At 40.3% G+C, this 26,764-nt stretch overlaps 1 protein-coding gene across 24 annotated transcripts in view; it reads right to left on the bottom strand.

Moving 5' to 3' along the window:
• Window positions 1–26,764, bottom strand: part of KALRN (kalirin RhoGEF kinase) — a 697,103-nt gene that overhangs the window by 237,473 nt on the left and 432,866 nt on the right. For all 24 annotated transcript variants that reach the window (XM_073009790.1, XM_073009791.1, XM_073009792.1 and 21 more), the window contains exons 24-28: window positions 24,866–24,932; window positions 24,188–24,297; window positions 12,420–12,489; window positions 9,826–9,915; window positions 4,679–4,771 (exon numbers count right to left, since the gene is read on the bottom strand). In XM_073009790.1, the coding sequence (XP_072865891.1) occupies window positions 4,679–4,771; window positions 9,826–9,915; window positions 12,420–12,489; window positions 24,188–24,297; window positions 24,866–24,932 (430 nt within the window). The remainder of the gene's footprint in view (window positions 1–4,678; window positions 4,772–9,825; window positions 9,916–12,419; window positions 12,490–24,187; window positions 24,298–24,865; window positions 24,933–26,764) is intronic.

Genomic DNA, 26,764 nt, shown 5'->3' with positions numbered 1-26,764 from the left:
TGATTTTCCTCAGGTTATAGAACTCAGTGGAGGCTATGCAGAGGCCTGAATCCAGGTCCCCCGAATCCAAGTCTGGCACTTTATCCACCACATCAACCCTGTCTCTCCTATATTCTGTCCCCCATTGAGGCTTCCAGGGGCAATGCCTTCTTTCTTTTACCTCCTGGGGAGCTGGGGAGGATGTCCTTTCTTTTGTATTTCCTCACTGGAGACTCAGTCATCACCATCCCCATAAAATATATACAGTATTTGGTTGGTGGAGAAAAGATCATTTCCAACTATCTTAAGAATCATAAGACTACTTGGAATGATTTTTGCCCAAACCAGAAGAATGTTGGCTTTTCATCTTTCCTATCAGGGTCACTGTATCTTGCTCACTTTGATACTGGGAAGGGAATGGTTAAGCAACAGATCTGCAAACCATACTCTCTCCTCCAGGGGGCAGGGGATGCATGTTGAGTGGAGGTGCCTTTCCCAGAAAGAAAGAAGTTCACCAGATCAAATCTTGTAAAACACATTAATGACAGACCTCTTGACAAATAACCTAATGGCACTTGCTAGCAAAAGAGGACTTATCTAGGAAATGCTTTTAATAGGATAAATCTGGTCTGTCTAGGGCTTCTTATGGTAAATAATCCTAGAATCTGTGGCTTTAGACGCATGGCTCTCTGGAAGGTGTCACATAAGCTATGCCACTATCTAAGTAAAAAGGGAATGTCTTTCATGACCAAATGACTCTCTTCAGGGCAAGTGATACAATGTGACATACATAATTTACAGACCTTGTAGATCAATCTGGCCGCAGCACGTCCTGATGCTGCAAGAAAAGGCTTGGAGTTGCACTGGTGGTCCTGGCCCTTTCCCATGTCACCTCTGCCTTGGAACTACTTGTATCCTTGAAATTAGTAGTCAAGATTTATACTTGGTAAGATATCTAATTAGTGAGAGTCAGATCTAAAAATCCAATCCTTAGTGTTATCTTGGATACACTCCCATAGGAATAAGGGAGCTTTGAGTGTCCAAAGAAGAAGTGCGCCCCCTAGAGCACATGTTTGGGAGGGAGAAGTGATCAGGGCTCAGCTCTGTCCTTGGCTCCAGTCAGTATAATGTCATCCTTGTTCAGAAAGTGGTATTGACTTCTGTCAACCTAAAGTTCTCAGATTCTCCCACCCCTTTCCTTATTTTAACCTTCCCAATCTTATTTTCATGCATCGTCAAAGAAAATCCTGAGGTAAAACATAAGAGAAAAAACAAGAAATATGCTTCAGTTTGGGACAGAAAACACGAATTGGTTTAATCCCCCCTGCCCAAAACAATTGAGCAAGTCTACCAATCTACCAGCTGGGCCAATAAATTTTCCCTGATCCTTGCTATACTTTGTGATAAGGAGAAGGCTCCACATTTAATTTAGGATCCTTTTGTAAAGCCACAGCAGATTTACATGAAGAATACTGAGCACTCTGACATAAAGTTTCTACTTTCACGCCATACCTAAAGTGATGAACCCAGAGGATACTGATAATTAAATATACATTTATTTGAAATAAAACTGACTTTATGAAAATAAATCCCATATTATTTATTTATAGTAAAAGCTCAGCAAACTGTTTTTCTCTTACTCAGCAGGCACTCTGCCAACAGCACATTTTAAAAAGACCAAAACTATCTTCTTCTTTTTTTTGAGACAGAGTCTCGCTCTGTCACCCGGGTTGGAGTGCAGTGGCTCGATCTCAGCTCACTGCAACCTCTGCCTCCCAGGTTCAAGCAATTCTCCTGCTTCAGCCTCCCGAGTAGCTGGGACTACAGGTGCATGCCACCATGCCTGGATAATTTTTATATTTTTAGTAGAGATGGGGTTTCACCATATTGGTCAGGCTGGTCTCAAACTCCTGACCTCAAGTGATCCACCTGCCTTGGACATCCAAAGTGCTGGGATTATAGGCCTGAGTCACTGTGCCCAGCCTATTTTCCCAAAAACAGAAAAAAAAATTACTACTTCCTCACAAATACCTGCCACTTTATTTTTCCACTTCTTAGCTACCTCTATAGGCACCTCTTCCTAAAACACTCAATTCCAGAACAAAGTTCCAGAGCCCACCCCTTCAACTGCCTACAGCAAAACACAAGCCTATTCCATCCTCAACTTCCCTCCCTTGTCTGTGCCACATAATTCATCCTAGGGGGCTTACACCTTACAGGATCAAAGGGAGAGGTAAAAAGCTATATTTCTTTTAGCACTGCATCTTAGTTGATTTAAGACACTGGGAATGTGGATAGTTGAGTCAGCACTGGTTTGTCTTTCTTTCCTTTTTTTTTTTTTTTTCCTTTTTAAATTCACAACCCCACCAATTCCTGAAAAACCTTTGGGTGGGATACACACATTAAAAACCATAAAAATCAATTTTTAAAAGTCTATTAGCAGAAAAAAAATAATTGCATTTTTTATTTTATTCATTTATTTTTTTGAGACGGAGTCTCACCCTGTTGCCCAGGCTGTAGTGCAGTGGCATGATGTTGGCTCACTGCAGCCTCTGCCTCCGAGGCTCAAGCAATTCTCATGCCTCAGCCTCCTGAGTAGCTGGGATTACAGACACATGCCACCATGCCCAGCTAATTTTTTGTAGAGATGGGGTTTTGCCATGTTGGCCAGGCTGGTCTTGAACTCTTGACCTCAAGCAATCCACCTGCCTTGGCCTCCCAAAGTGCTGGGATCACAGGCATAAGCCACAAAGCCCGGCCATGAAAAATAATTTTAAAAGACCAAGCATTAAGTGGGATAGGAAAGAAGAAGATAATTATATACAAAATCTGGGCTAAGGAGATTCTACTATAAGCAACCACAAAAGTCAATGCTAACTTTTTGATAGCCACAGGTAAAGAAGGGCCTGAGCATCTGTCATTTAAAGACAGAAAGTACATCCATTTTTCAGGAGACAGGATTCCCTACGCCTCTGTCCTGAGGTCTCACAAGAATTTCTTGTGAACCTTTATATAAGAAATTTCAAAAAACAAAGAAGGGAAAGCAGTTCTGCCAGGACAGGTGGGGTGTCTGCACACTCTTTTCTCACACGAGTCCTCAGTAAAGGCCGAGGGTGTGATGTCCAGTTGTAACACTTTAAGCCATTTCTGCAGGGTTGGACGGCTGGAATCCTGGAAGCAAACGCCCGTAGCCTCTTCTTGGAGATGAGGAAGGAGAAGAATTGCAGGGAGGAGGCTGAAGGGAAATGATGTGGCACGGCCCCACTCTGACTCAGAGGACAGAAAACCCTACCAGGGCACAGGCTCCTGCACCTTCACTGCACTGCTGCCCTCACGCCTCTCATCATGGAACCTCAAGTGCTAAGCCAGGGAGATTCCATGGGCTGGGAATGGTGAACTCACTCCAGTGTGACTAGAATGGCGGATTTGAAATTAGACTGGTTTTCAGGTTCAGTGAAACGAGATTATGCAAATTTTTGCAGGCATCTCTAAACAGGAGCTGAATTACATCAGATTTTCTCTGAAATTACACAATGTACTTATAACATGTTCCCTACTATCCCTTTATCTTTGCATTAAAGGAGCAACCAGCAGTCTATTTCAAATGAGGGAAAACTCTACCCCTAAACTTTAGGAATTAATATAGATGGGAGTTATTTAACTACTTGTGTCAATTCCCCAGGCTTTCTGTGGAAATGACATGATTTTCAATGTATCTATGCATTCTTATATGAGAAGGATCAACTCAAATTACTTAGTGTTTTGCATATTTGGTTATTTAACTTTTAAAGAAAAGGGTTTAAAGGAAGATCCAAATCTCTTGGTTGGCTCCAGAAGAACCCCAACATGCGAGAACCTACAGATATAAGAATACTCTCGTGTTTTAATATGTACCCTTTGACTATTTTCCCTCAAAATCCTCATCGTGTTGACAAACACAGAGATTAAGACAATGATAGGTGCCATCCTGGCCTCAAATATCCATGCAAACTGGCACTGCCCTTAGGACTCTGACCTTTTATTTATTTATTAATTATTATTATTATTTTGAGACTGTGTCTCACTCTGTCACTCAGGCTGGAGTTCAGTGGCGTGATCTCAGATCACTGCAACCTCCGCCTCCTGGGTTCAAGTGATTCTCTTGCCTCAGCCTCCCGAGTAACTGGGATTACAGGTGCACACCACCATCCCTGGCTAAGTTTTTGTATTTTTAGTAGAGATGGAGTTTCACCATCTTGGCCAGGCTGGTCTCAAACTTCCAGCCCCAAATGATCTGCCCACCTCAGCCTCCCAAAGTGCTGGGATTATAGGCATGAGCCACTGTGCCTGGCCAGACTCTGATCCTTGATTTCATCAAAAGCAGGGGCTACCAGGAAGAATCTGCTTCTATAAGGAGGGACAAGAAAGCCTCAGGAGCCACTCAGTGCCTGAGAAGGCAATTGCTAAAAGTTCTGCAGTGGTAGGTAGATGAGAAAATAGTCACAACTTATTCCTGCTCCCTTTTCTTCCCTTTCCACCTTAAAATAGGCATCTGGAATTCCATGGAATAGGACAGCAATGCCAGTGTGGGCTGAAGTTCTGCTCTAGGTAGAAGAAAGGTCTTTAGGTGGAGGCATTCCCATCCTTACGGGCCAAAGCTGGGACTCCCTTGCCATAGGCGGTAGGCAGTGGAGGGGGATGTGAAGGGGAGGGGAGGTACCTTCAGGAGAAGTTGATATTTGGTGATCCTTTGGACAGGTTTAATTAGGTAGGAAGAGATGGAATTGGCCAGACCATGCCGTTGCTGTATCTCCTGCAGGGATGAGAACAAGGTGCAATTAGACACAGAGGGGCGTGTGCATGTGTGTGTTCTGAAAGGAGAGAGGCAGGGGTCAGAAGAGAGGAAGAAAGAGAAAAAGGTAGACAGGTTTGAGAACATGTTCTTTGATAGGGAGAGGGAGTAAAAAGAGAAACAAAAGAGACCAAGATGGATATAGAGAGAAAATAGGAGAGAGACGAAAAAGGAAGAAGGGTTAGGGAAAGAATCAGGTATGTGAAACAAATAGAAATTGAACAAAAATGGAGAAAAAGAGCAGTAGGAAAGAGAGCAATAAGGTAAATAACAGAGCGGAGGGTAAGGAGAGATGAAGTAGGAGTGAAAGGAAATCAGCTCCAAAAAGGGGAGAAGAGAGTACAGGGAAGGCAGAGAATGAGGCTCTGACTTCCATTCTGATGGCTCCTGATGAGTCTTTCCCTGCCCTCAGTCACCTTAAAATAGCACATGGATATATCTCCTTTATTAACACCATCCTTCTCTTTAAATTTAACACATCCCAACTTAGGGTCATCACTTTATTTCTTATAAATGTTTCATAGTGATCAATGGCACCTCCTTCATTCTTTAGGTCTCCTAAGCTAGAAACCACGGAGTCAATTTTAGTCATTTCTCCTCTGTTATCCCTGGTGACAAATCTTTCCTTTCCATTTCCAGGGACATCACCCTCATCACTCACGCCCAGGCTAAGGCCATGGCCTCCAATTGCTGTTTGTGCTTCTAGTCTCTCCTTTTACTCTCTATCCTACCTCCAAAATGATCTTCTACTCCCTAAAGTCTCGGGGTTATAAGCAGCAGAAAAAGGTACATTTTTGTCCCTGTCCTCAAAAAGCTTACAGTCCAGCTGAGAATACTCAACGCATATGAACTAGAGATCAACAAAGGACAATACAGGAAATGGTACAGCCAATAAAAATGGGAGAGATTACTGGGTTTGGGAGTGGCTAGGTGGTTAGTAGAGACAAGGCCTCAACCTCACCTGGGGCTAAGAGGTGAGGTGGGCAGGTGGGGTGGGTTAAGTAAAAGTTTGGAGAAATGACACTCACTTACATCAAACACAAAATGTATCGGCTGAAATAATCATTGTATGTTTACATGATGATGAGGACCATGACTGAATAGTACAGAGGATGCACACCCACCTTCCATAAGAAGTGAAAAATAAAATTAGATATGCAAGGCTGGGTCATTGATGGGTCTGAGTTAGAAAAGAGTTAGGATATGAGGGTAAGTTTTTCAATGGAAAAGCATCACAGATCTTAAAGAGAAGAAACGGGTGGGGCATGGTGGCTCATGCCTGTAATCCCAGCACTTTGGGAGGCCGAGGCAGGAGGATTGCTTGTGTCCAGGAGTTCAAGACCAGCCTGGGCAACATAGCCAGATACCATCTCTACAAAAAATACAAAAATTAGCTGGATATGCTGCCACGTGCCTCTGGTCCCAGTTGCTTGGGAGGCTGAGGTCAGAGGATTGCTTGAGCCCAGGAGGTCAAGGCTGCAGTGATCTATGCAGCTATGATCATGCCACTGCACTCAGCCTGGGTGAGAGAGAGAGACCCTGTCTCAAAACAAACAAACAAACAACAACAAAAAAGAGAAAAAAACACATGATGAAAGTAACATTTCAGAAAGAGTAATATATAGCTAATAGCAACATAGGGGTAAATCTTGGAGAAATAGACAGAGACAAGTTACAAGGAAAAGCCCAGGTGTGTAGATCTGAAGTTGCCACATGATCCAGCAATTCAAATTCCAGGTCTATGCATGAAAAACCCAAATACCCATGAATTGATAAATGGAAAAACAAAATGTAGAATATTCATACAACGGAATATTATTTGGACATAAAAAGAAATGAAGTTCTGATGCACGAAACAACATAGATGAACCCTGAAAACATTATGCTAAGTGAAAGAAGCCAGTCACAAAAGACCATGTATTATGACTCAATTTTTATGCAATGTCCAGGCAAGGCAGATATATCTGTAGTGACATAAAGTACATAATTGGTTGCTTGGGGGTGGGGGTTTGTGGTGGAGCACTGGGAGGTGATGGCTAAAGGATACAGGGTTGCTTTGTGAGGTGATGAAAGTGTCCTAAAATCGACTGTAGGGATCGTTGCACATATCTGTGAGCACACACACAAAAACACTGAATTCGTACTTTAAATGGGCAAAATGTATGATATCTGAAATTATCTCTCAGTAAAGCTGTTATTTTAAAATAGGTCCAGGTATGCAATGTAGGGGCATGCCCTAAGCTAGAATTAGTGAGAATAAAGTATTAGGAAGAATAAAAGAAATATTTTAAAGATGGACCTGATAGGACTTGTTATGGGGCTACGAAGAAGGGTGAAGGAGAGATAATAATAATTTTAAAAATTATTCCATTGCCTATAAGAAATGATTTCTATCCCAGAAAGTAGTAATTTTGTCACTATTTGCCTCTTCCCCAGAGGTGTGTAGTTACAAGGCTTGTTTGAGGATGATGGGCAAAACAGCTGCAGCTTGACTCTCTTCAGGCAACTGAACCTTGTGAGTTTATCTGGGAGCTTTGGCAAGAAAGCACAAGCAACAATTCACCTTTGGCACTCTTTCCTCTCTGACAAAAAGCCCAGCTTCAGGAACGCTGCATGTGGAGCAGAGAGGGAGGGGCCTACATCAGTCAAACCAAGCTTAGATATCACACCCATGCTGTTCTCACATTTAGGGTCAAAAATTCTGGATCATGTGAATGTGTAAGCCTTTCTAGGACTTTAATTCTCTGCATTCTTTTTACAGTCATGGATATTAGGTGACTGCGTTTATTAAAGGTTTATCTCATTTTATAAATCTCATTTATAGAATGAGGGCCTAAAGCAGATGGTTCCCAATTGTAGAAGCTACGGAAACTCTTCTGATGGAATGAAAATAAGCTGCAAAGATTATGCCTTTTGGAAAGTTTTGAAAGCAATCCAGAGAGTCTACTGTCCTCCATTCCCACTTCCAGGGCAGACTTGAAAAACTCATACTGGACCGGTTTTCTGGCTTCCATCAGTCTTTCCAACTAATTTAGAGGTTCACTAGGCACTATGTCGGAAATGGGGTATAGGGTGGGAAATCTGGGGATACATCTGACTTATCAAAGCATAGAAATTGGCTAGAAATGGGGATGAAAGGTAGGTAGGACTAAGGGAAAATACAGTCTGGTGCCAGGCACTGAGATGTGACAAAAATGAATCAGGCATAACGTCTCAAGGAGCTCACAGGTGGAGGGAGATGTAACAGAAAGGTACATTGTTAACCTGCCAAAAGGCAAATCATTATAAATGCTATGACAAAGATACAAAGTACAAAAGAAATGATTCATGCAGGAAGTAGCATGTGAACTTTAATGGATAGGAAGAATTTTGAAGAGAGAGAGAGAGAAGGGTGTGTGTGTTTGTATGTTTGTATTGTGTGGAGGGGATACAATCCATCCTAGGCAGAAAGAGCAGTGTAAGCAAAGATAGGAAGCAGAAGAGTTTGAGGCATGCTCAGAGCACAGGACATGTATGTCAGAAAAGTGCTAAGTGGAAGACAGGACACAATGCATTTAAAACGTCAAAAAGACCCTTCTGGATATTGCTCATGAATAATCAACAGAAGCATCCTAAGAGAAAAAGATTCTCAATCAGATGTAATGGTGGCATAGGGCATCTAATATGATACTCAATAGTATCAGGTGAGAGAAGCACTTTTCTTGGGTTCTTCTGCGGTGCCAAATCTAACCCAAGATATTCTAGTGTGGGACACATAGAGCCATTTCCATATCAATGCTCCGTTAAAAAAAAATCATGTGCGTTTTTCCTCATCTGGCTTCTTTCCATTCAAGAGTCATTTCTTTACTGAGCAATATGACATTTGTAGAATCATTTCTGTTGAGGCAGTGCCAGGCTAGAAAGATGCTCAGGGAAGATGTCTTTTGTACACTTGAGTACAAGAGCCATGTTTAAATGTCTTTATATTCTCCATGGGGCCTAGCCCACTATCTTGCATACAGTAGACATACAAAGACTTGAAATGAAAAAAATGAAAACAGGTAGGCAGAAAGATAGACAGATAACCTTTAAAAAGTGCTGTTTCTAGTTTCTGTCACTTCTGATATGACTGCCAAAATGGCCTTCACTGCTATAGTCCGCCTCTCACTAAACTTTCTTTTTTCCCCAATTTCATCTTTCCCTCTTATTCATCCTTTGAATCCTGCAGGGCCCCCTTTGATTTTGCTTACTGTAAAGCCAATAGGTCACTCTCTTTGGGAACCAGCACTAAATAGATCCCACCATTCCCCAACAGGATTGTGTCATCATTCCAAACCAAAGGATCTGACAAGGCACATCAGCCTCACTCTTCTCCTGGCTTCTGTTATAGCAGAGGTGTTCAGCCCCGGCTGCACATCACTGTCACCAGAAACTTTAAAATATCCCAATGCTCAGGCCACAGTCAGGTCAATCACAGCAGAACCTCAGGCATGGGATTCAGGAATCAGTTTTTTTTCAAAGCTCCCCAGGTGATTCCAATGTGTAGCCAAGGTTGAATCAATTGCATTAGAGAACTGATTCTCAAACTTGAGTGGACTTCAGCTACCCAGAGGACTCCTTATAACTCAGGTTGCTGGGCTCCCCCCGAGAGATTCTGATTTAATAGACGTGGACTGAGGTCCAAGGATCACACTTTTGGAAACACTACGTTTGTGAGAGCTGTATGTGAAGCAGAAGTGAAATATATTAATCAACTACTGCATCATAGTGGGCCTTCTCTAAACATGTGCTTTATGGCTACCTAGGTTTGGTGTGGAGGCATGGAGACAAATTTGCCTTGTCCAAAATCACACTGGTCAAGAAAGGGATAAAACAAAATACATATACTTTTTTTTTTTTTTTTCCCATGCTTAAGGTTTGGAGTGGCTGGTAAAGAAAAATTAGGAAAAAAGGATAGCTAAACATCCATTATGCCAAAGCAGAGAAGCATTTCCACCTGCTCATCAGCTGCTCAAGAACGGAAAACCACAGCTTACATCAAAGAAGGTGCCCGCATGCTCCAGGATAAGCTGGTTGGAATCAGGCTTGTTTTTACAGTAGGTGACATACATCTGAAATTTGTCTGCCTAAAAAGAACAAAGATAATAATAGATAAGCATTCATTAGTTGCTCCCTTCTGTCCACCATGCTGAATGCCCCAGCAAGGGCTGTACAGTCAAAAACCCTCAGATGTCAGTGTCTAGATTTTCTATGGCAAATGTTCTATGCTCATCCAGCCTCCATGGTCCCCTAACAGACATCAGGATGTCTTTTTCTGTCAGTACGTACAGAAAGCTTCTGGAACTGAGCTCATTTTAATACTAGTTTGTGCTAGAAAGAATCAGAGAAAGCAACTCATATATCCTGACATATTCTGAAGTTAGGCAGAATTTACTTACAGATTTTACCCTTTTTTTGATTATCTACAATTGTGCTCCCCATCTTGAAAAAGGACAGCATTTGCTCTGAATACAAAAACAAATAATGAAGATAAAATATGATCTCAGAGGTAGATCTGCTTGTACTCTAAATGTCTCCATTGGACAAAGGTGGAGGGGCACGGCAAGGAACTATGCCATCCCCAACCTCCCAGAGCAATGACAGGGAAAAAGAAAGCAGAGTAACCCCTGGGCAGAGGCTAAACAATGGTTCCTAACCAGATTGTTACTTCAAGCCAAGAACCTTACGGCTGGGAGAAAATTCAAGACTCTCAAAACTCTCTGGGTTAGTGTTACTGGGAAAGGTATGTGCATTTTGGCCAGAAAATACTTTTCTTATTTGGTGGAATGCTACCCAGCTCAGTGCCTTTGGAACTTTGTGTTGGCATCCTCTTCTGAGACAGCAGCCCAAATATGTGTTTATTACAGCAGGTTTCATTTATGCTAGCATTGTTCTAAGAGCTTTACATGTATTAACTCATTTGGTCCTTATGAGACCTCTATACATTGAGTTCTGTTATTATCCCCAGTTTGCAGATGAGAAAACTGTGGCACAGATTGGTTAAGTGACTTTGAATTCCCGCAGTTAGCAGGTAGCAAGTAGGGTATCTGACTTTAGGCTTTTTGATCTTGACCACTGCCTTTTAATACATTACAAACAACTTCTTCTACCCTTCATTTCTGCATTACACTCATATATTAAGATTATGAGACTTACGAAAGTCACCTTGGGGTAATTCTTGGTAAAAGGTGAATATTTTATCCAATCACAAAAAAATCCTGAAACCAATTTTCAGGGCTATACACTACCTAGGAGGTTATTCATCATCCCTAGGAGATGATGATAAATCATTCTTATGACTGATTGTAAAGGAAATCCACAAATTTTATGAAAGAAGATGCAAAAAAACCCTTTACTTGATGGTCAATCTTGTCATTCTCTATGTTGGCTGTGCAAGGAGTCATAAATTATTTATCAGTATTAATATGAGCTTTGCATTGGCTCATCTATTTAGAGGTAGAAAATGTATTAGGAAAAAATAAAATGGTAGCTAAGACTTTCTGAAGAAACAAGAGTGCTTGAAAGCAAACGTTAAGATTTCATGAAAAAAAGCTTGTCTGGGAGTCAGGTCTTGAGTTGTGGGACTGGCTGTGATATTTATTACGTGTCAGTGAACTAGTCAACCTCCGATCTCATCTGAAATTTTCCCATCTTTAAAATCTAAAACATAAACACAGTCCTGCCTACCACATAGGGCTGTTGAGAACATAATCTCTCTGAATCATGAAGACACTTTGAAAGGCAATTAGCCCCTTATGGGTGGAAGTCATTATCAGGTAATTATGAAATAGTAGAACGCTTGACCCCGGGGGAAGACTTGCATGTTTGCACTCAGTGTCCTAAGTGGACTTCCCTGGAGATGTTTGCATTCACATAATGTACATGAGCCTGAGTTCAGAATAATGCGTAGTGGAGAGCCAATGAAGACTAATGTTTCAGTTTATATAATTAGAACCTGGTACATTCAGCCCTTTTACTTGGCCCATAACAATAGCATGAAGAAGGATGACCAGGCACTCATCTTGTGGGTCAGAATTGGGATGGATACCCAAAAATTCTGTTTTTCTCTATTAAAGAAGAAAATGTAACCAATGGTTAGGTGGAACCCAAAGGATACATGCTTGAGGAGATGGACACCCCACCCATTCTCCATGATGTGCTTATTTCACATCGCATGCCTGTATCAAAATACTTTGTCTACCCCATAAATAAATACACCTACCATGTATCCACAAAATTAAAGATAAATTTAAAAACAAAATGGTTAGGTGGCTTCCTAAAGTTCTAATTCCCTAATCCATATCCTGTAACAATAGCTAATGGACTGGGCTGATGCAGTTCCTCCGCCAGGGGTGGTAGTCTTGTTCCACTCTTCCAACCTCACAGTTTTAGAAAGTTCTTAGACAGCTTAAGATGGAGCTTAATCCTGATGTCTAAGAACTTTTCCCAAGGCTTCTCTCAGACCTACTCGTGGTCCCTCTCAGTAGCCCCTGGTCCTGTGTGAGACTGGCAGTGACCCCAGTCTTAGGTCAGGCACTGAAGAGTGGTGCCATGTGTATGGGCAGTGGGAGAAGGATTTCAGGTAGGTTACCCAGGTAACAAAGCAGTGTCCCACATCCTCAGGCAGCTGCTCATACTTCTCCAGCTCTTTGAGGAAGATGCTGCAAGAGGAGAAAAAGACTGAATCAGACACCTCTGTGCAGCTGACCCCCCAGAGGATTGCACTGAGGCCAGCACAACCATAACTTCTCAATTATTTACACATGGCTTCTCTATTGTCTAAGCGACAGATGGCGAGGTGCAGTTTTTAATGTTGGAACTAATTTCATTAAAATGTATGTTAATTGATTAATTACTGCTACTTAAAATAATATTCTTTCTCTCGGAGTGAACATTTCTAGGAGTGAAAATAAATAATAAAATATTTTATTTGTGTTGGACTTTTTATTAGCAAGTAAGAATCTACTTTTTTACACAAGTAATCTAAGCACATCATAAATATTTTAAATAATAGAGATATTTCAAAGAAACAAAATAAAATATCGCTATCGCAGAGATAAAGTAGAAAAAAATTCAGCCTATACTGGCTTCTTTCTAATTTTTGGCCTCCATCTTCCACCAGTAGCCAATTTATACTAAAAACTATGTATTAAACAATGTTTTATAATACAGACACGATTAGGAAAGAAAATTTAGTGGGTAAAAAGTCACACTACATTCCAAAGCTGAATCGAATTACAACTGAATTATCCGCCAGTGTGGATATCTGTGCCATGGCTCCTTTCCATGTTAATAAATAATAAATAAATAGTTACACTGACTTCAAAATAATGTATTAAATCATTGATTTGGGTTCAGAGGATATAAATTCTAACAAGCCAACATTATTAGAATGGTATTTGCTTTAAAAAACAAAATATTTTTCAAATAAAAAGTGATTATGAGGCTTTGGGGACACATACTGACAGAAGTGGAATTGCTATGATCTTTACAAGGAACAATTTGACAGTACCGATTAAATCACGAATGTGCTTATCTTTTGACTCTGCAATTTGAATTCTGGAAATTTTCCTGTAGTTATGTCTATGCATATAAGATGATTTATATACATGAGTATTAACTGTGACACTGTTTATACAAGCAAAAGATCGTGTGTAAAGAACAAGGTATTTAAACTATGGTACATCCACAAAACTATACACTATGCAGCTATGAAAAAAAGACACAGCTCTCTATGTTTTCATACAGAAGAACTCTGGGAGAAACTAAGTGGAAAAAGGTACAGAAGAATATGTAGAAAATGCAACTTTTTGTCTCAGTAGGAATTACGTGTTCTTATTTCCAACTCAAGAAACTAAGAAAAGACTTTACCACAGGGAAGAAGGTAAAGGAACAGGATAGAAGACAGTGGCGGACAACACTTCTCAAAGCTTACTTTTCTATCTAATTTTGATTTTAAAACTGTGAGAATGCATTACCTTCAAAAATTGAATTAAAAGATAAATGATACAAAGTGGTTCTGCATTACTCTACTACTTATCTGTACCATAGAGGGGCAAAATGTTATTTGACTAACTTTACCTAGCTTCTATTGTCCACACATTTTGGCAGTATAATTAATTACAAGTGGTTATGGATTTCATATATGTGTTGTGCGTTCTTCCTTCAGCAACACAGAATGACATTGTTTGGAGTTTAAAAATAAATATGTGCAATTAAAAATGTTTGGCAAGTCCTATATGGAAAGCCAAAATGCTAACAATAGTTGATGGGATAATAGATGACTTCTTTGTCCATCCGTAATTTTTTTTTTCTACAATAAATGAGCATTGCTTTAGTAATAAGAAAAGAGCCATTTAAAAAAATCTGGGGGACTCCTAGCAGTAACCAGTTTGTCCTTACATATGTGATTTTAGAGTATTCTGACCTGAATCATAGAGTAATTATAATGATATTTGGGCTTCAGAAATGCAAATATGTAGTGCTCAAAGTCAAAAAGTATCATATTTGTTGCTACCTTTTAAAGAACTACAAGTGACACATTTAAACTAATATGTACTTAATATGACCATTAAAGCGCAAATTTTAAAAAGCACTATATAATGTTATAATTGTGGATCAAACTTAGGTTAAGATCCAAAGGGAAATACACTTTTTTGTTGAGAAAAGAATCAATCTGCCTCATCATCATATATATGCACACACACAGGTACACACACACACACACACACATCTAGATATGCACACACACACACATACACACAAACACATTTCAATTTAAAATTAAAAACATTTTTTTAAAATAATAGAGATGAAGTCTTGCCATGTTGTTCAGGCTGGTCTCAAACTCCTGTGCTCAAGCAATCCTCTTGCCTTGGCCTCCCAAAGTGCTGGGATTACAGGCATGAGCCACTGTGCCCAGCCTGGGCTGTTCTCCCTTAAGAATAGTCAAAGAAATGGTAAAACAGCCTGGATCAGGACATTCCACATATGATATAAAATTGTTTTATTGTTTCAGAAGTGGCAAGTATACCCATGATGACTCAAGGAGAACCATTACTTGACTTATGACCCAAGGACAGTTGGTCTGGTCACTTTAATTTGAAGTAAACAATGATAATTATGTCTAAAGAATTGAACATTGGTAGAGAGAAAGACAGTGCTAGCAATTTTATTTAAAATCTTATCAATTTAAATAGAGCAATACCCTGACTTTTGTGATAGCAGCTACCAAACACCTATGGGAAAGTGCACAATTTGAAAATCCTCAGGAAACAAAAATACTATAACCAGAATTAAATGCACAGCATATAATTTTCATAAGGAATGCCTTTCTGTAAAATGAAGGTTTTAACAGCAGTTACCACTAGCTCACCCACCTACCTATCCCCAGGTCTCACTTTCTTCCTTTCCCACAACTAAGCACAAGTTAAAGAATCAGCGTTCACACTTGGTCATAGTTGTGAAAGGGTCTTCCAAAGCTTCATCCCCCTCATCTTGAAATCACAACTTTGCTGAGGCAGGCAGATCACCTGAAGTCAGGAGTTTGAGACCAGCCTAGCCAACATGATGAAACCCCGTCTCGATTAAAAACACAAAAAATTAGCCGGATGTGGTAGTGGGCGCCTAAAATCCCAGCTACTCAGGAGGCTAAAGCAGGAGAATTGCTTGAACCCGGGAGGCGGAGGGTTGCAGTGAACTGAGATCACGCCATTGCACTCCAGCCTGGGCAACAAGAGTGAAACTCCATCTCAAAAAATAATAATAAAATAACAACTTTGTGGGGGTGCTTGTAAGGATTTAATCCACAGGTAAAAGAACCCAACCCAGTGCCTGGTACACAGTAGACACTAAATAAACAGTAGTTCTTCATGATCAGTGCTTCTCAATCTTAATAAACTCATAGTCTTTGATAAACACATATACCTGACACTCTTCCCCACTCCTGGAGACTTATATCTAGGGGAACTCCCTACCAAGCCCTCACCGAAAACTCTGCAGCAGGTTATTTTCTCCTAAACCATATCCTGGGAAAATCTTGATTGGTTATTAAGCAATAATTAGATTCCAAGGTCACTTTGTTCGGGAAATGTTGGGCTAAGCTGGTTTCTTTGCTGAAGAACTTCCAAAATCCTATAATATGTTGAGTTACACTATAAACCTCTCAAGTAAATACAATATGCAGTGCTTCTCAAACTTCCTTGTGGGTGCAACACTTTTGGGACGAGTATCAGACTTTGTCTCAAGGAACACTCTTGTAAAACTCTAGTTAGTGGTCCCCACACCTGGTTGTGCATCACCTTCTGGGGTTACTATCTGAGTAAACGCATTGTTTAGAAACGCTTCCTGGGTAATCCCCACACATCCAGTCCATAGATCAGCATTTAAAGGCAACTGTCCTAGATTCCAGCATGCTTCCAGATGGCAAATCCTACATCGGTTCTATAGGATTTAATTTAGGGGGAGAAAGCTACGATTATTTTTTTTTTTAAAAAACTATTCAGCTTGTGCCAGGTGCATCAATTGATAAGTTTGAATAAGATATTCATTACTATCTCAATGTAATTGTTGAAAGTAAGTGGCAATATTAAACTCTGTTTTGCTTCTTAATTTGAAGCTTATGAAGATGACAGATTATGTAAGTCTGATCAATATCATTCTACTTACTTCAAATAGACATGATGAATTTAAATTAAAGCAAAACAGCTCACAACTCTCTTCACAAATGATGGAACATTTCACCTTACCTGTTCTATAGCAACAATTTGGCCCTCACCACTCCAATAATTACATGTAATAAATTGTGAAAGAATGAGCAAAGCAAGTCATTTGTGTGAATGTCTGGGGTTCTTTCAGAAAGGAATAAAACTTTTAAAGAAATGTCAAGATCAAGGCAATGCCACTACTCTATTAAATTATTACAATATAATACATTATACAGTTACTTTGTGAGGAAAATGCTTCCCTTTGGCTTTGTACACAATCCCGGGAAATGAAACTGCTGGCATTTATTAACAGAAAGCTTTCTGAGTTTTGTCATTAAATATGATAGAAATAGCACTATTTCAAAGGTGCTAGACTGGTTTTGTTATTCTCTCGGAAGGTGAATTTGGTCTAGAGTCTCACTGCTTCTGGGGAAGTGTATCCTTCACTGAGGGGCTCACAATCTTGTCAGCAAACAGACTTTACATGAAGGGTGCAGTCTGCATCTAAATGGAAATATCTATTTGACGACCTTGTATGTCAATGTGCATTTGCTTGTTGGAATGCCAGAGGTGGTAATAAGGGGAAGGGGCCTGTTGTGGCAATGGGAAAAAGAGGAACAAAGTGGAGCATACATTTAAACATTCAGTCGGAAATGAGGTGGGGAGACAGATGTGAGGTTCATGTATTTGTAGGAAGTCCAGGATATTGCCTTCTTTTCAAAGCAAGGCTGGGTAACTGCTTTCATGCAAGTAGAGCGAGAGATTATTTCTAAAGAATCCATTAATGACCAGGCAGATTCAGAGCCTAGAACATAAGAGGCTCTAGACCGTACGGGCTAAGATAGCTGGTTAGCATATTGGAGCAGGTATTAAACTAATGGAGGGTCATGTACGCTCAGGGAAAGGTGCTGGATTTTTCATGTAACAGTTTCAGCACAGTTTGATCACCGAGGCTGAGCCATGAGAAGCACCTGGCTCTGTCCCTTCATTTCACACTTGACACTTTAGCCCAAGTTAGGGATGAAGAGGAATGATCTGCAGGGCTGGACTCCCATTCAGCACATCACACTCTCAGCCTCCAACCACAAGCAGCAAAATTTACCTTGCTGCATGGCTACCTGTTGAATACGTGTTTGCCAGTATCTTCTTACTTTGTCTAATCTGTGTGATCAGATGAATAAAGTTATTTGCATAGATATATACCAAGTTTAATGTTAACAAAAAATACAAAAGATTAATCCTATGCTTAATGTTACTCATGTCCATTAAGGTGGTGTTTAGCAACCAGGCATGGATGCTAAGAAGTTAGTGTGTAAAACTAAAACCAACATTACTTTGACACATCCAAACGAAGTGTTTAGACTTTGTCTTGCTTTGGGTATTCCCCAATGTCTATAAGCAGCCCCAATGTTGACAGCTTACTGAAAACACAAACAAACAACAGGAACAAGACCACAGCTACATTTGTACAGGGCTCCTCTGATGGGTTCTGCAAGTTACCTCTGCAAGTGTGCGTTTGGGGACCAAAGAAAAAGCACAACAGGTCTTCCCCTTCCTCTTTCCTTGACATTTGACTATTAAGAAAATGACAGCTGGATTCTTTGCCTCTGTCACTAATTTTGGTTTAGGCAGATCATAAACCTTTGTAAGTTTCAGTTTTTATAGAGCAAGGGACAACTAGATTATCTTTAAAGATTTCTTTCGGGCTTTTATATTTGATAATTCTATGATTTTCTATAAATGAGAAACCACTAACATCAAAGGCATTTGGAGTGGGGGAAGAAGCTTAGAAAGCATAGAACATGCACATTTTAAGCAAGGGTGTGTGTGTTGGGAAGGGGGAGGAGGGGCAAAGAGGGAGGAAAAGGTAGCAGCAGCCTGGCAGGGTGGCCTCTCCCCGGTGGCCTGAACGGCACATCCCTTCTCTTACCACCTGGTGGAGCTAGCGCCTCACTGTGCAGCCATAGTTCAAACCCCTTGTGTTTGAAGGGGTTGTAAAATCAATTTACGGGTGGCAACGAGAATTTTAAAAAAGAGGAGGAAGAAATAGAACCTAACACAAAATACCACAGTGCATCACACATAATGCAGGTATTGTTTTTCAAAATTTAACTTCCCCATTATATATAGCATATATGCATGCATGTATCAGGACATAATGTACAGTATTTTTCTTTGGTTCATGATAAAAAATGGTTTGAAAAACACTACCTTGCTCATTCTTCTGCAACAGGATGGTAGCTCTGGGAAGGTCTAGGTCTTTATCCATCTCTTTCCCTTGCTTTCCTTCTCCTCATCCCCTACCCTTCCCCTAGAGCCTCTTTCCCTAGATGGGTCTACCTACCTACCTACCTGCCTGACTACCTACCCCACCTACCTATCCACCCTCCCCTGTCATTGCCTCCCTCCTGCTCTCCTGCTTCCTTCCCTCCTTCTCTATCTCTTCCTTTCTCCTTATTATCTGCCCACTTCACGGTTTTCTCACTTATGCTGTATCCACCTAGCTCTCTCTCCTCCTTTCCTCTTTTCTCTCCCCACATTTCTGACTTGCACTATCTCCACCCACCACCTCTCCTTTCTCTTCCCTCAGTCTTACAGACATGGCTGTGATAAGACCCAGCCTACCTAAGAGTGTGACAATGGGACCTCTCTCTGCTTTCCATGACTCAGGATGGTGCCCCACTCCCAAACCCCCTATTGCCTCTCAACCTCCCTGCTAGACTTCACCACTTTTCGCCCTTGCAGGGCTGTTGTTCAAACTTTATTCCATCATCAAGGAAGCCATCCCTGCCTGTAAAAATCTCACCCCTTTCTTAAATTATATCTCAAATGCCCCCTTCTCCATGAGGCCTTTCCTACTCTCCAACTGAGGCTATTTTCTTTGTGCTCCACTTGTGCCCACCTCCACCCTTGTCACAGACAGGTATGTCATTCTCAGAACTCAGAGGGCAGATACTGGGTTTGATCACAGAGTACCAGCTTCATCTTCAATCTAGCACACCTTTGGCCCAAAGGAGGAACTCTGGGAAGATGAACGAAATGTGGCTGTGGTTCACTTGTTCATTAAGGTACCCCTCCCTAAATTCCCCAGCCTCGATTTTACCCCACTGCTCACCCCTCACTGCTCCTGGCTGACCCTGGCCTGGCCAGTGCTCCCAGCTCAACCTCACACATCTCTAGTCCCGCTCCTGCAGGGAAGGGAACACCAGGCTGGAAGCGTAGTGGCTGGTGGCCAAGGCCAAATCTAATAGCTTCCAGCCAAGCCTAGCAGGAGGGAGTGTGCAGAAGGGGCATCCAGCCTTGGTAGTTGGTCCCTAATTTGAAAATCTAGACCTTGCTGAAAACTGATTTATTTCAGGTAATTGTTGTATGGGCGTGGCACAAGAATGACATAGCTCTGGGAGAAATGGGTAGAAATATTCATCAAATTCTAAGATCCACATGGAAGCTGGTTAACTATGAATTAAACCAGCCAGATGTGGCAGCCACCAATGGTGGTCTAGGGAGTGAGAGAAGGGAAGGGAGTGCTGAAATGGGAGACTAAGCCCTGGAATCTAACACCTGACCTTTAAGGAAAGGGGAGGGGCACACACGGCTCCTCTGGGCCTCTTTGTCTGTATATGGAGAGGGTTGCACTTGATGGTTGAGAGGACCCTCTGAGCCCTGGGAGTAGAGATTTTATTAAAATGTTATTGCTCAGACTCACATATGACTGTATCTCCAAAACATTGAAAAGGAAGTTCAGATTTAACAGAAGGTGATGAGCATTTTAAACAAAAAGCTGTCCACACCAAAGTTGGAAATCTAATAATCAGCAAGCTGAAAACAAATTATTTTCTTGAATTACAAGTTGTATGCTAGGCAAAATGGGAAGACTGCATTAACAAAATCATTACTGTCTGGGGATCTACTAATGGAATATATTCTCCTGTCTGAGTGCTCCAGAAATGCTAACAAAATGCAATCAAAATAGGTCTAAGTCTTGTGTAGATAAGTAAATTTCATGATCTGTATAGTTATTTCTGTAGGAAAGAGATGTAGTGCAAAATGGGGAGGGTGGAGGGCAAAACGAAGCAACATTCCACTTCAATCTCTAGTTTGTGTTAAAGCCACTGTTTGCAGGTATTAAATTCTACATATTAAATTGTTCTTTAAAGAAGTTTTGGTGCTGGGGAATTTCCCCATTCAATACCTATAAAGACAAAGGTCCTTGAGACAGATCTCACACACACACACACACACACACACACACAGAGCAAGAGAGAGAACTAATTCGGTTGCAATTTTTCAAAGTGACACCATTTAGACAGATCAATACTATCTAGCTAAGATATGTATTCACCACATAACCCTTGGTCTAGGTGCTAATTTTCTAGTGACTTAGCTAATTAAGTTAGCAAGGTCGTGTCAATCTCAATCCCTTTCTCTCTCAATCTCTCAATCTCCCAATATCCTTTCCTCCTGCTCTCCCTTCCATAGGCTCTTTCCGAATTACAGGCAGATAACCTGAGCTATGCACTAGAAATGAGAGGTGCGTGTTTCTGTTAGACAGTGCTCAATTGCAACTTTGGGATAATACAAACAATTGGGGTTAAAAAGCACCCTTTGAGTTTTTTTCATATTGAGAAGTGACAACTTCAGAGAAGTATTTCTGAAGGATAAATAAGTATTAGGACAACTGTATGGTCCACCCAGTAAGAAGCTTCCAAGAAACTCCTTCATGTAGAAATTAAGTTATTTTGCTCTTCCAGATGGTTCTTGTAGTGATGGGGTAAAAATTCATACCTAATGGTTTTCTCTGTCTTGAGACTTTTACAAACAAAAGATTAAATTATGACTTGAATGGTATTAGTCACAAGTCTGCAAATATTAATTTTATTTTTAATTTGTTCATCCATGCATTCACCTACCAAACAAATATTTACTCAATGTTTACTTATGTGCCAGGTACCTGATTACGCAGTGAAAGATGTTCTCCCCTCTAAGCTGTCCTTTAGAGTTTACAATTCCTGCATTTTCTAAGTTGGCTAACTGCCATTTTATCTCTTATTTATTAGAGATTTTAGAGGTGTTATGTTTTCCTCATTAATCAAAATTTGTATGACACAAGTAGAAAGCATATATTATGAGTACAGTAAAGATAGCCCACAGATCCTGTAGGAAATTAATATGAAGCTTGATTTTCTTAGATGTTACCTTAAATTATAGATAATTTAAGCCATTAATTTATTTTTGGTCAATAGCTTTCTAAATGCACTACAGTTATTTGCCTTTAGTGCAGAACATATTCATGACTCAGGGTTACCACTAATGCTAAGTAAGCTATGCTGTAACACAGTGACTGTATTGGGCTCTATAGCGGGATATAGAATGGTTTGCACCAATGCTGAGTAGCCCTTGACCATCATGAGTTTTTTTTTTTTTTTTTTTTTTGGGGGGGGGTGTCTATTGCCCATTGTTTTTGCAGTTTGTCTTCTTTAGACAGCTGCTGGTATCCCACTACTCACTCACGTTCTTGATTCTTATTTGCTGTTTCTAAATTGCTGTGGGCTTACAAACAATATGATCAAGAGGTAAAGTGGTTGTTAGGGAGGATAGAAAGATGCTTCTAGGAAAAGACAAGAACTTAATTTTTGTGACATCTCTTCTGGTTGTTGAGCGGCTAGTTGTTATTTTCTTTTTCTTTCTTCGTAATGTTCTAACTCGATAATATGTGCTGGGTAGCTGTTATCTTGATAGTTGGATTTCTTCCTCAATTTATAGCATGCGCAATTCTCTATGGTTTAATTTGATTTTTTAAAAGGATTTCTTAGAACTATATATTGTAACTGGTAGGTAGATTTTCAGCTATTTAGAAAACTACAAAACTATTTACCATGGCTTAGCAGTGATATCATGATAGCAGAATGAGAGGCATGATTATGTTAGCTATTTTGTTACAAGTGGTCAATTTTGAAATGTATATTCATTCCCCTTATCAAATGATTGGCAAATGTAGGGCTCCCAGGAAGTGCGTGCTGTGATCTCTAGGCTTCCATAGTTAGTCAATTTGCTAAGAACATGGGGAAAGTGAGACTTGTTAACTAAATCCCAGAGACCATAAGCCAGAAAAGTAAGGTAACGTGACTTACCGTTTGCCAGTCCAATGTCTTCTCAGATATCCTGAGGGAGATGGGATGATACTGAGCTGGGCTCAGATGATGGAATTTGGGATCAATGGTCAAATAGTTTTATTGGTATCTTATCAATGATAAGCATGAGGACATGATATTCCTATATCTGGAAATTTCCAGACAAACCAAATGGATAATGTTAAAATTTATGATTAAAAAACAAAAGACTGGGATCTTTTATCACATATTCCAGAAAGTCAAATGGTTATTTTTCTCCCTAGAGCTTATTGCTTTAAAAATCTGACAAGGTTTGTATGTCATGGGAGCTACATACATTATGTTCCTTTAAACTGATCCCACCTGATGACATACCAGGAATTAATAACCAGGAGGTGATGAGAGAGGAGTGATCTCCCCCCCTTATCTGGACCTATTACAGCCCAGGATCATTTTACACCCAATCTTGCTTGCCTCTTGGTTATTCTTAGCACAGGGCTATTCTGGAGCTGAGATATCGAATATGGCAGCCACTTGCTACTTGCGGTCTATTTAAATCTAAATCTATTAAAATTAAATAAAATTGAAAATTCAGTTCCTTAGTAGCACTAGCCACATTTCATGTGTTCATTAGCCACCATATCTGCATATTGGACACTGCAGATATAGAACATTTCCATCATTGCAGAAGGCTCCATGGGACAGTGCTGTTCTGGAGTCTTGCCTCAGGGTGGCTGCTACACCTGTACACATGGCCCCTCTATCTCCAGCAAGCCTATACAACTCAGTCAATGCCTCGGCTAGCCTGACGTAGCACTGCTCTGCAGCAGGGTCCTGAGAGTTGTAAGACTTTATGCTAATGTTCCTCTTTGTGCCTTGAGATTCTCTCTATTTGTATTTTGGAAACACAGTTATTTCTACTGGTTGGTTGTGTAACTAATCATGCCAATTTTTTTGCTGATCCTCTGTTAACCATGGAGCATATTGTTTTCTATGCTGTGGGAAAGATTCTTCAATCAAGTTGGAAACAATGACTTGTGAAATTTCAGGGCCCTACGATTCTACTTATTCCAACAAAACAGAGTATCAGTTGATGTCCTTCCCTCTAAACCAGAAATGTGAGATAAAATGAGGATGGAGGAAATATTTAGGTTGACAGAAAACTTCAATGGAATTCAAAACCCAAAGACCACAAGGTGGAATGGTTAGCCGCAGATGAATTCTAATGTCAGGATTTCCCACAAGATTTAATGAGGAGAAGCTACTTTTATTTCTTCAAAGCCTGGTATTCATTCTGGCTTAATAAATGAGAATGTTGAGGAGAGATGGGGAGGAGCACTGCTGAATACGTGACTTCACTCTCCACTAGGACTTTTCGACAATTACAGAGAAAGGGGAGCGAGTAAGAAAGAAGTCTGACAGCAACTGCCTTAGAAAACTGACCAGATAAGATTCACCAACTGCCTTTGATCCACTTCTTGGGAACCCTGTTGTCCGGTTTTTACGGCCTAAGTGTGCACCTCTGAGACCCTCCACAAACCTACTTGTTATGGAAATCGTAGATCTCTTGGATGTTGCCAAAGATGATATGTTCTTTATTGAGGATCCCAGGGGGGATCTCCTCCACACCACTGGTCATTTCCCACAGGTAGGTCTGTAAGACAGTAACAGTTTCATTACTGGCAAGCCTGGCATGCCATATAAAATACAGACAAAATAAACAGGCACTCAAACTTGTGGGGCAAGACTCAAACTGTAAATGCATGTAGAGTTTAAAAAGTGATGTGTTAAGTAAACACAAGAGAAATAAATAAAACCTGAATATTTCATTATCCTGAACTTTAGCAAGAACATGAACTCCACAGTCTCTTGTTATTTATGAAAAGTGTGTAAATTTGAGTATGGGGGTCAGGATGCAGATTTTCAGACCCAATTTAAGTTCATTGACTGTGTCATGGTTTTATTTTGAACTGAAGTGCCTTATACACTTCTTTTTCCTGGGTCTAGCTCCAGTCTGAGAAAAGTTTAAACTTTCTTTTCAAAAGTACTTTAAACTCTCTGCAATTATTGTTGACTTTAGGAGAAAGATTTCCTCTGGCTGGCTTTTTAATTCATTACTCTCTGGGAGAAGACCAACAGCACCAAATTCCAATTGAGGACTTGATGCTGGCAAGGATGTCATTTTTCCAATATAGCTGTGAACGGACTACTGGAAGACTCACCTCTAAGCACTCATGTAAATCCCTTACATAAGCCTTCTCTGTCTGGAGTAGTTCAGCCATAATAAATCTAGAAGGAAACAAATGGGCTTTTAGTTGGTTATAGATATAATGTGTCTCCTCCTTCAAACTTCACTTCCCCACCCCGGCATGTATGAAATTCTTAAATGTCCTATTTTTCTACTTCATCAACAGGTCTTTTCCTTTCTTCAAAATTCCTTCCCTTTCCTACAGGTATCTCCCTATGATACTTGTGATATTTCCTGACCATTGGCCCTGCATCCCTTTAGCAGGTTTGTGCTCAGCTAGGTCCATATTCTCTCTCTTTTCCACCCCAGTCCTACTACTAATACTTGTGATTCTGCAGTGATATTCATGTGAGTACAGGCAGGCAGGACTGTTCATATATTCTGTCTCACCAACTAGATAGCTTGAATCTCAGTTTTCCACATTTCTCTTACAGCTCCCAGAATGATTTCTGTTCAGTAGAGTTTGTAGATGTATACCAAAGCAGTTCTTGGTACCATAACAAACCAGGTTTCAAAGTCCGGAAAAGATATCCAATACACCGAGAACAGGGATTAGCAATTTTTCTATAAAGAGTCAGATAATAAATCTCTGTGGACAATTCGGTCTCTGTCACAACCACTCAACTTTGCTGTTGTCATGTGAAAGGAGCCATAGACAATGTGTTTAAAAAAAAAAAAAAAGTAAGTGTGGCTGTGTTCCAATAAAACCATTTATGGACACCAAATGTTGAATTTTATCTAATTTTCACATGTTATAAAACATTCTTCTTCTTTTGATAATTCTTCCAATTATTTAAAACTATAAAAGATAATTTTTAGTTCATAGACTATATTAAATAGTTGGCAGGTCAGATTTGGTCTATGTTTGCTGACCTCTGATCTAGATTATCCTTTTAGCTATTTGTTCAATACATTTCCAATGGGACTTGTTTATAGCATCAACGGATGTATAGAAAACTGAACATGCAACCATAAGCACAGTACAAATCAGTAATAAATGACTGCTGCTCAGTCCCCCACAAAGAGAAGTGTGTGTTATGTATCTTTAAAGAGAGGGTTCTCCTCCTCCCTGGGCCTCTAAATAATACAATGTGCTTAGGCAATTGTTAAACTTATGATACATGGCCTCGTTGTGGTATATTCTATATTTTTCTATTCTTTGAATTTAACTCTATTGGTAGAGTAAAAAGTGCATAAGCTTTGGAGTCAGACAGACAGGAACTGAATTACAACCAGAGGTAGGATATGCCTCTCCAGGTCTCAGTCTCCTTACTTATAAAATAGCTGATCCACACAGAATTGCTGCAAGTATTAAACAAGATCACATAAGCAACATGCCGAGTGCATGGTAGGTGCTCAGGAAACATTCCATGATTAAATGAGCTGTAGATTGCTATGAAATTAGGACAGAAGGGAGATCAGAAGGAACATAAACTGACAGGCTTTGAAAACTTGCCTTTGATTTTACTGCCTTAAGTTTTCTACAATTGTTCTTTTGTTCCCATCTGCTTCCTGCAGTTTTACCTGTCTTTCTTCACAATTTAGCTCTGCTATCACCACCCCATTTTGTTTTATTTTCCACCCATCCTTTAATCTCTTCTGCCTATTTGTTGTCACAGAAGGAACCAAGGAGGAAGATCTGGCCAGGTGTAGTCCCCTCATCCCCCTCCCAGACATGGGCTGAATTATGACCCCCCTGAAATTCATATGCTGAAGCCTTAACCTCCAATACCTCAGATTTTGGTCTTATTTGGAAACAGTATCACTGTAGTAGTGGAGTAGAGTGGCCCCTGGATCTAATGACTGATGTCCTTATAAAATGAGGAATTTTTGACACAGGCATATATTCTGGGATTATGTCACATGAGCACGG

The sequence above is a fragment of the Chlorocebus sabaeus genome, chromosome 22, assembly GCF_047675955.1.
Source record: "Chlorocebus sabaeus isolate Y175 chromosome 22, mChlSab1.0.hap1, whole genome shotgun sequence".
NCBI lineage: Eukaryota > Metazoa > Chordata > Mammalia > Primates > Cercopithecidae > Chlorocebus > Chlorocebus sabaeus.
This window is presented reverse-complemented; position numbering and strand designations above follow the sequence as displayed.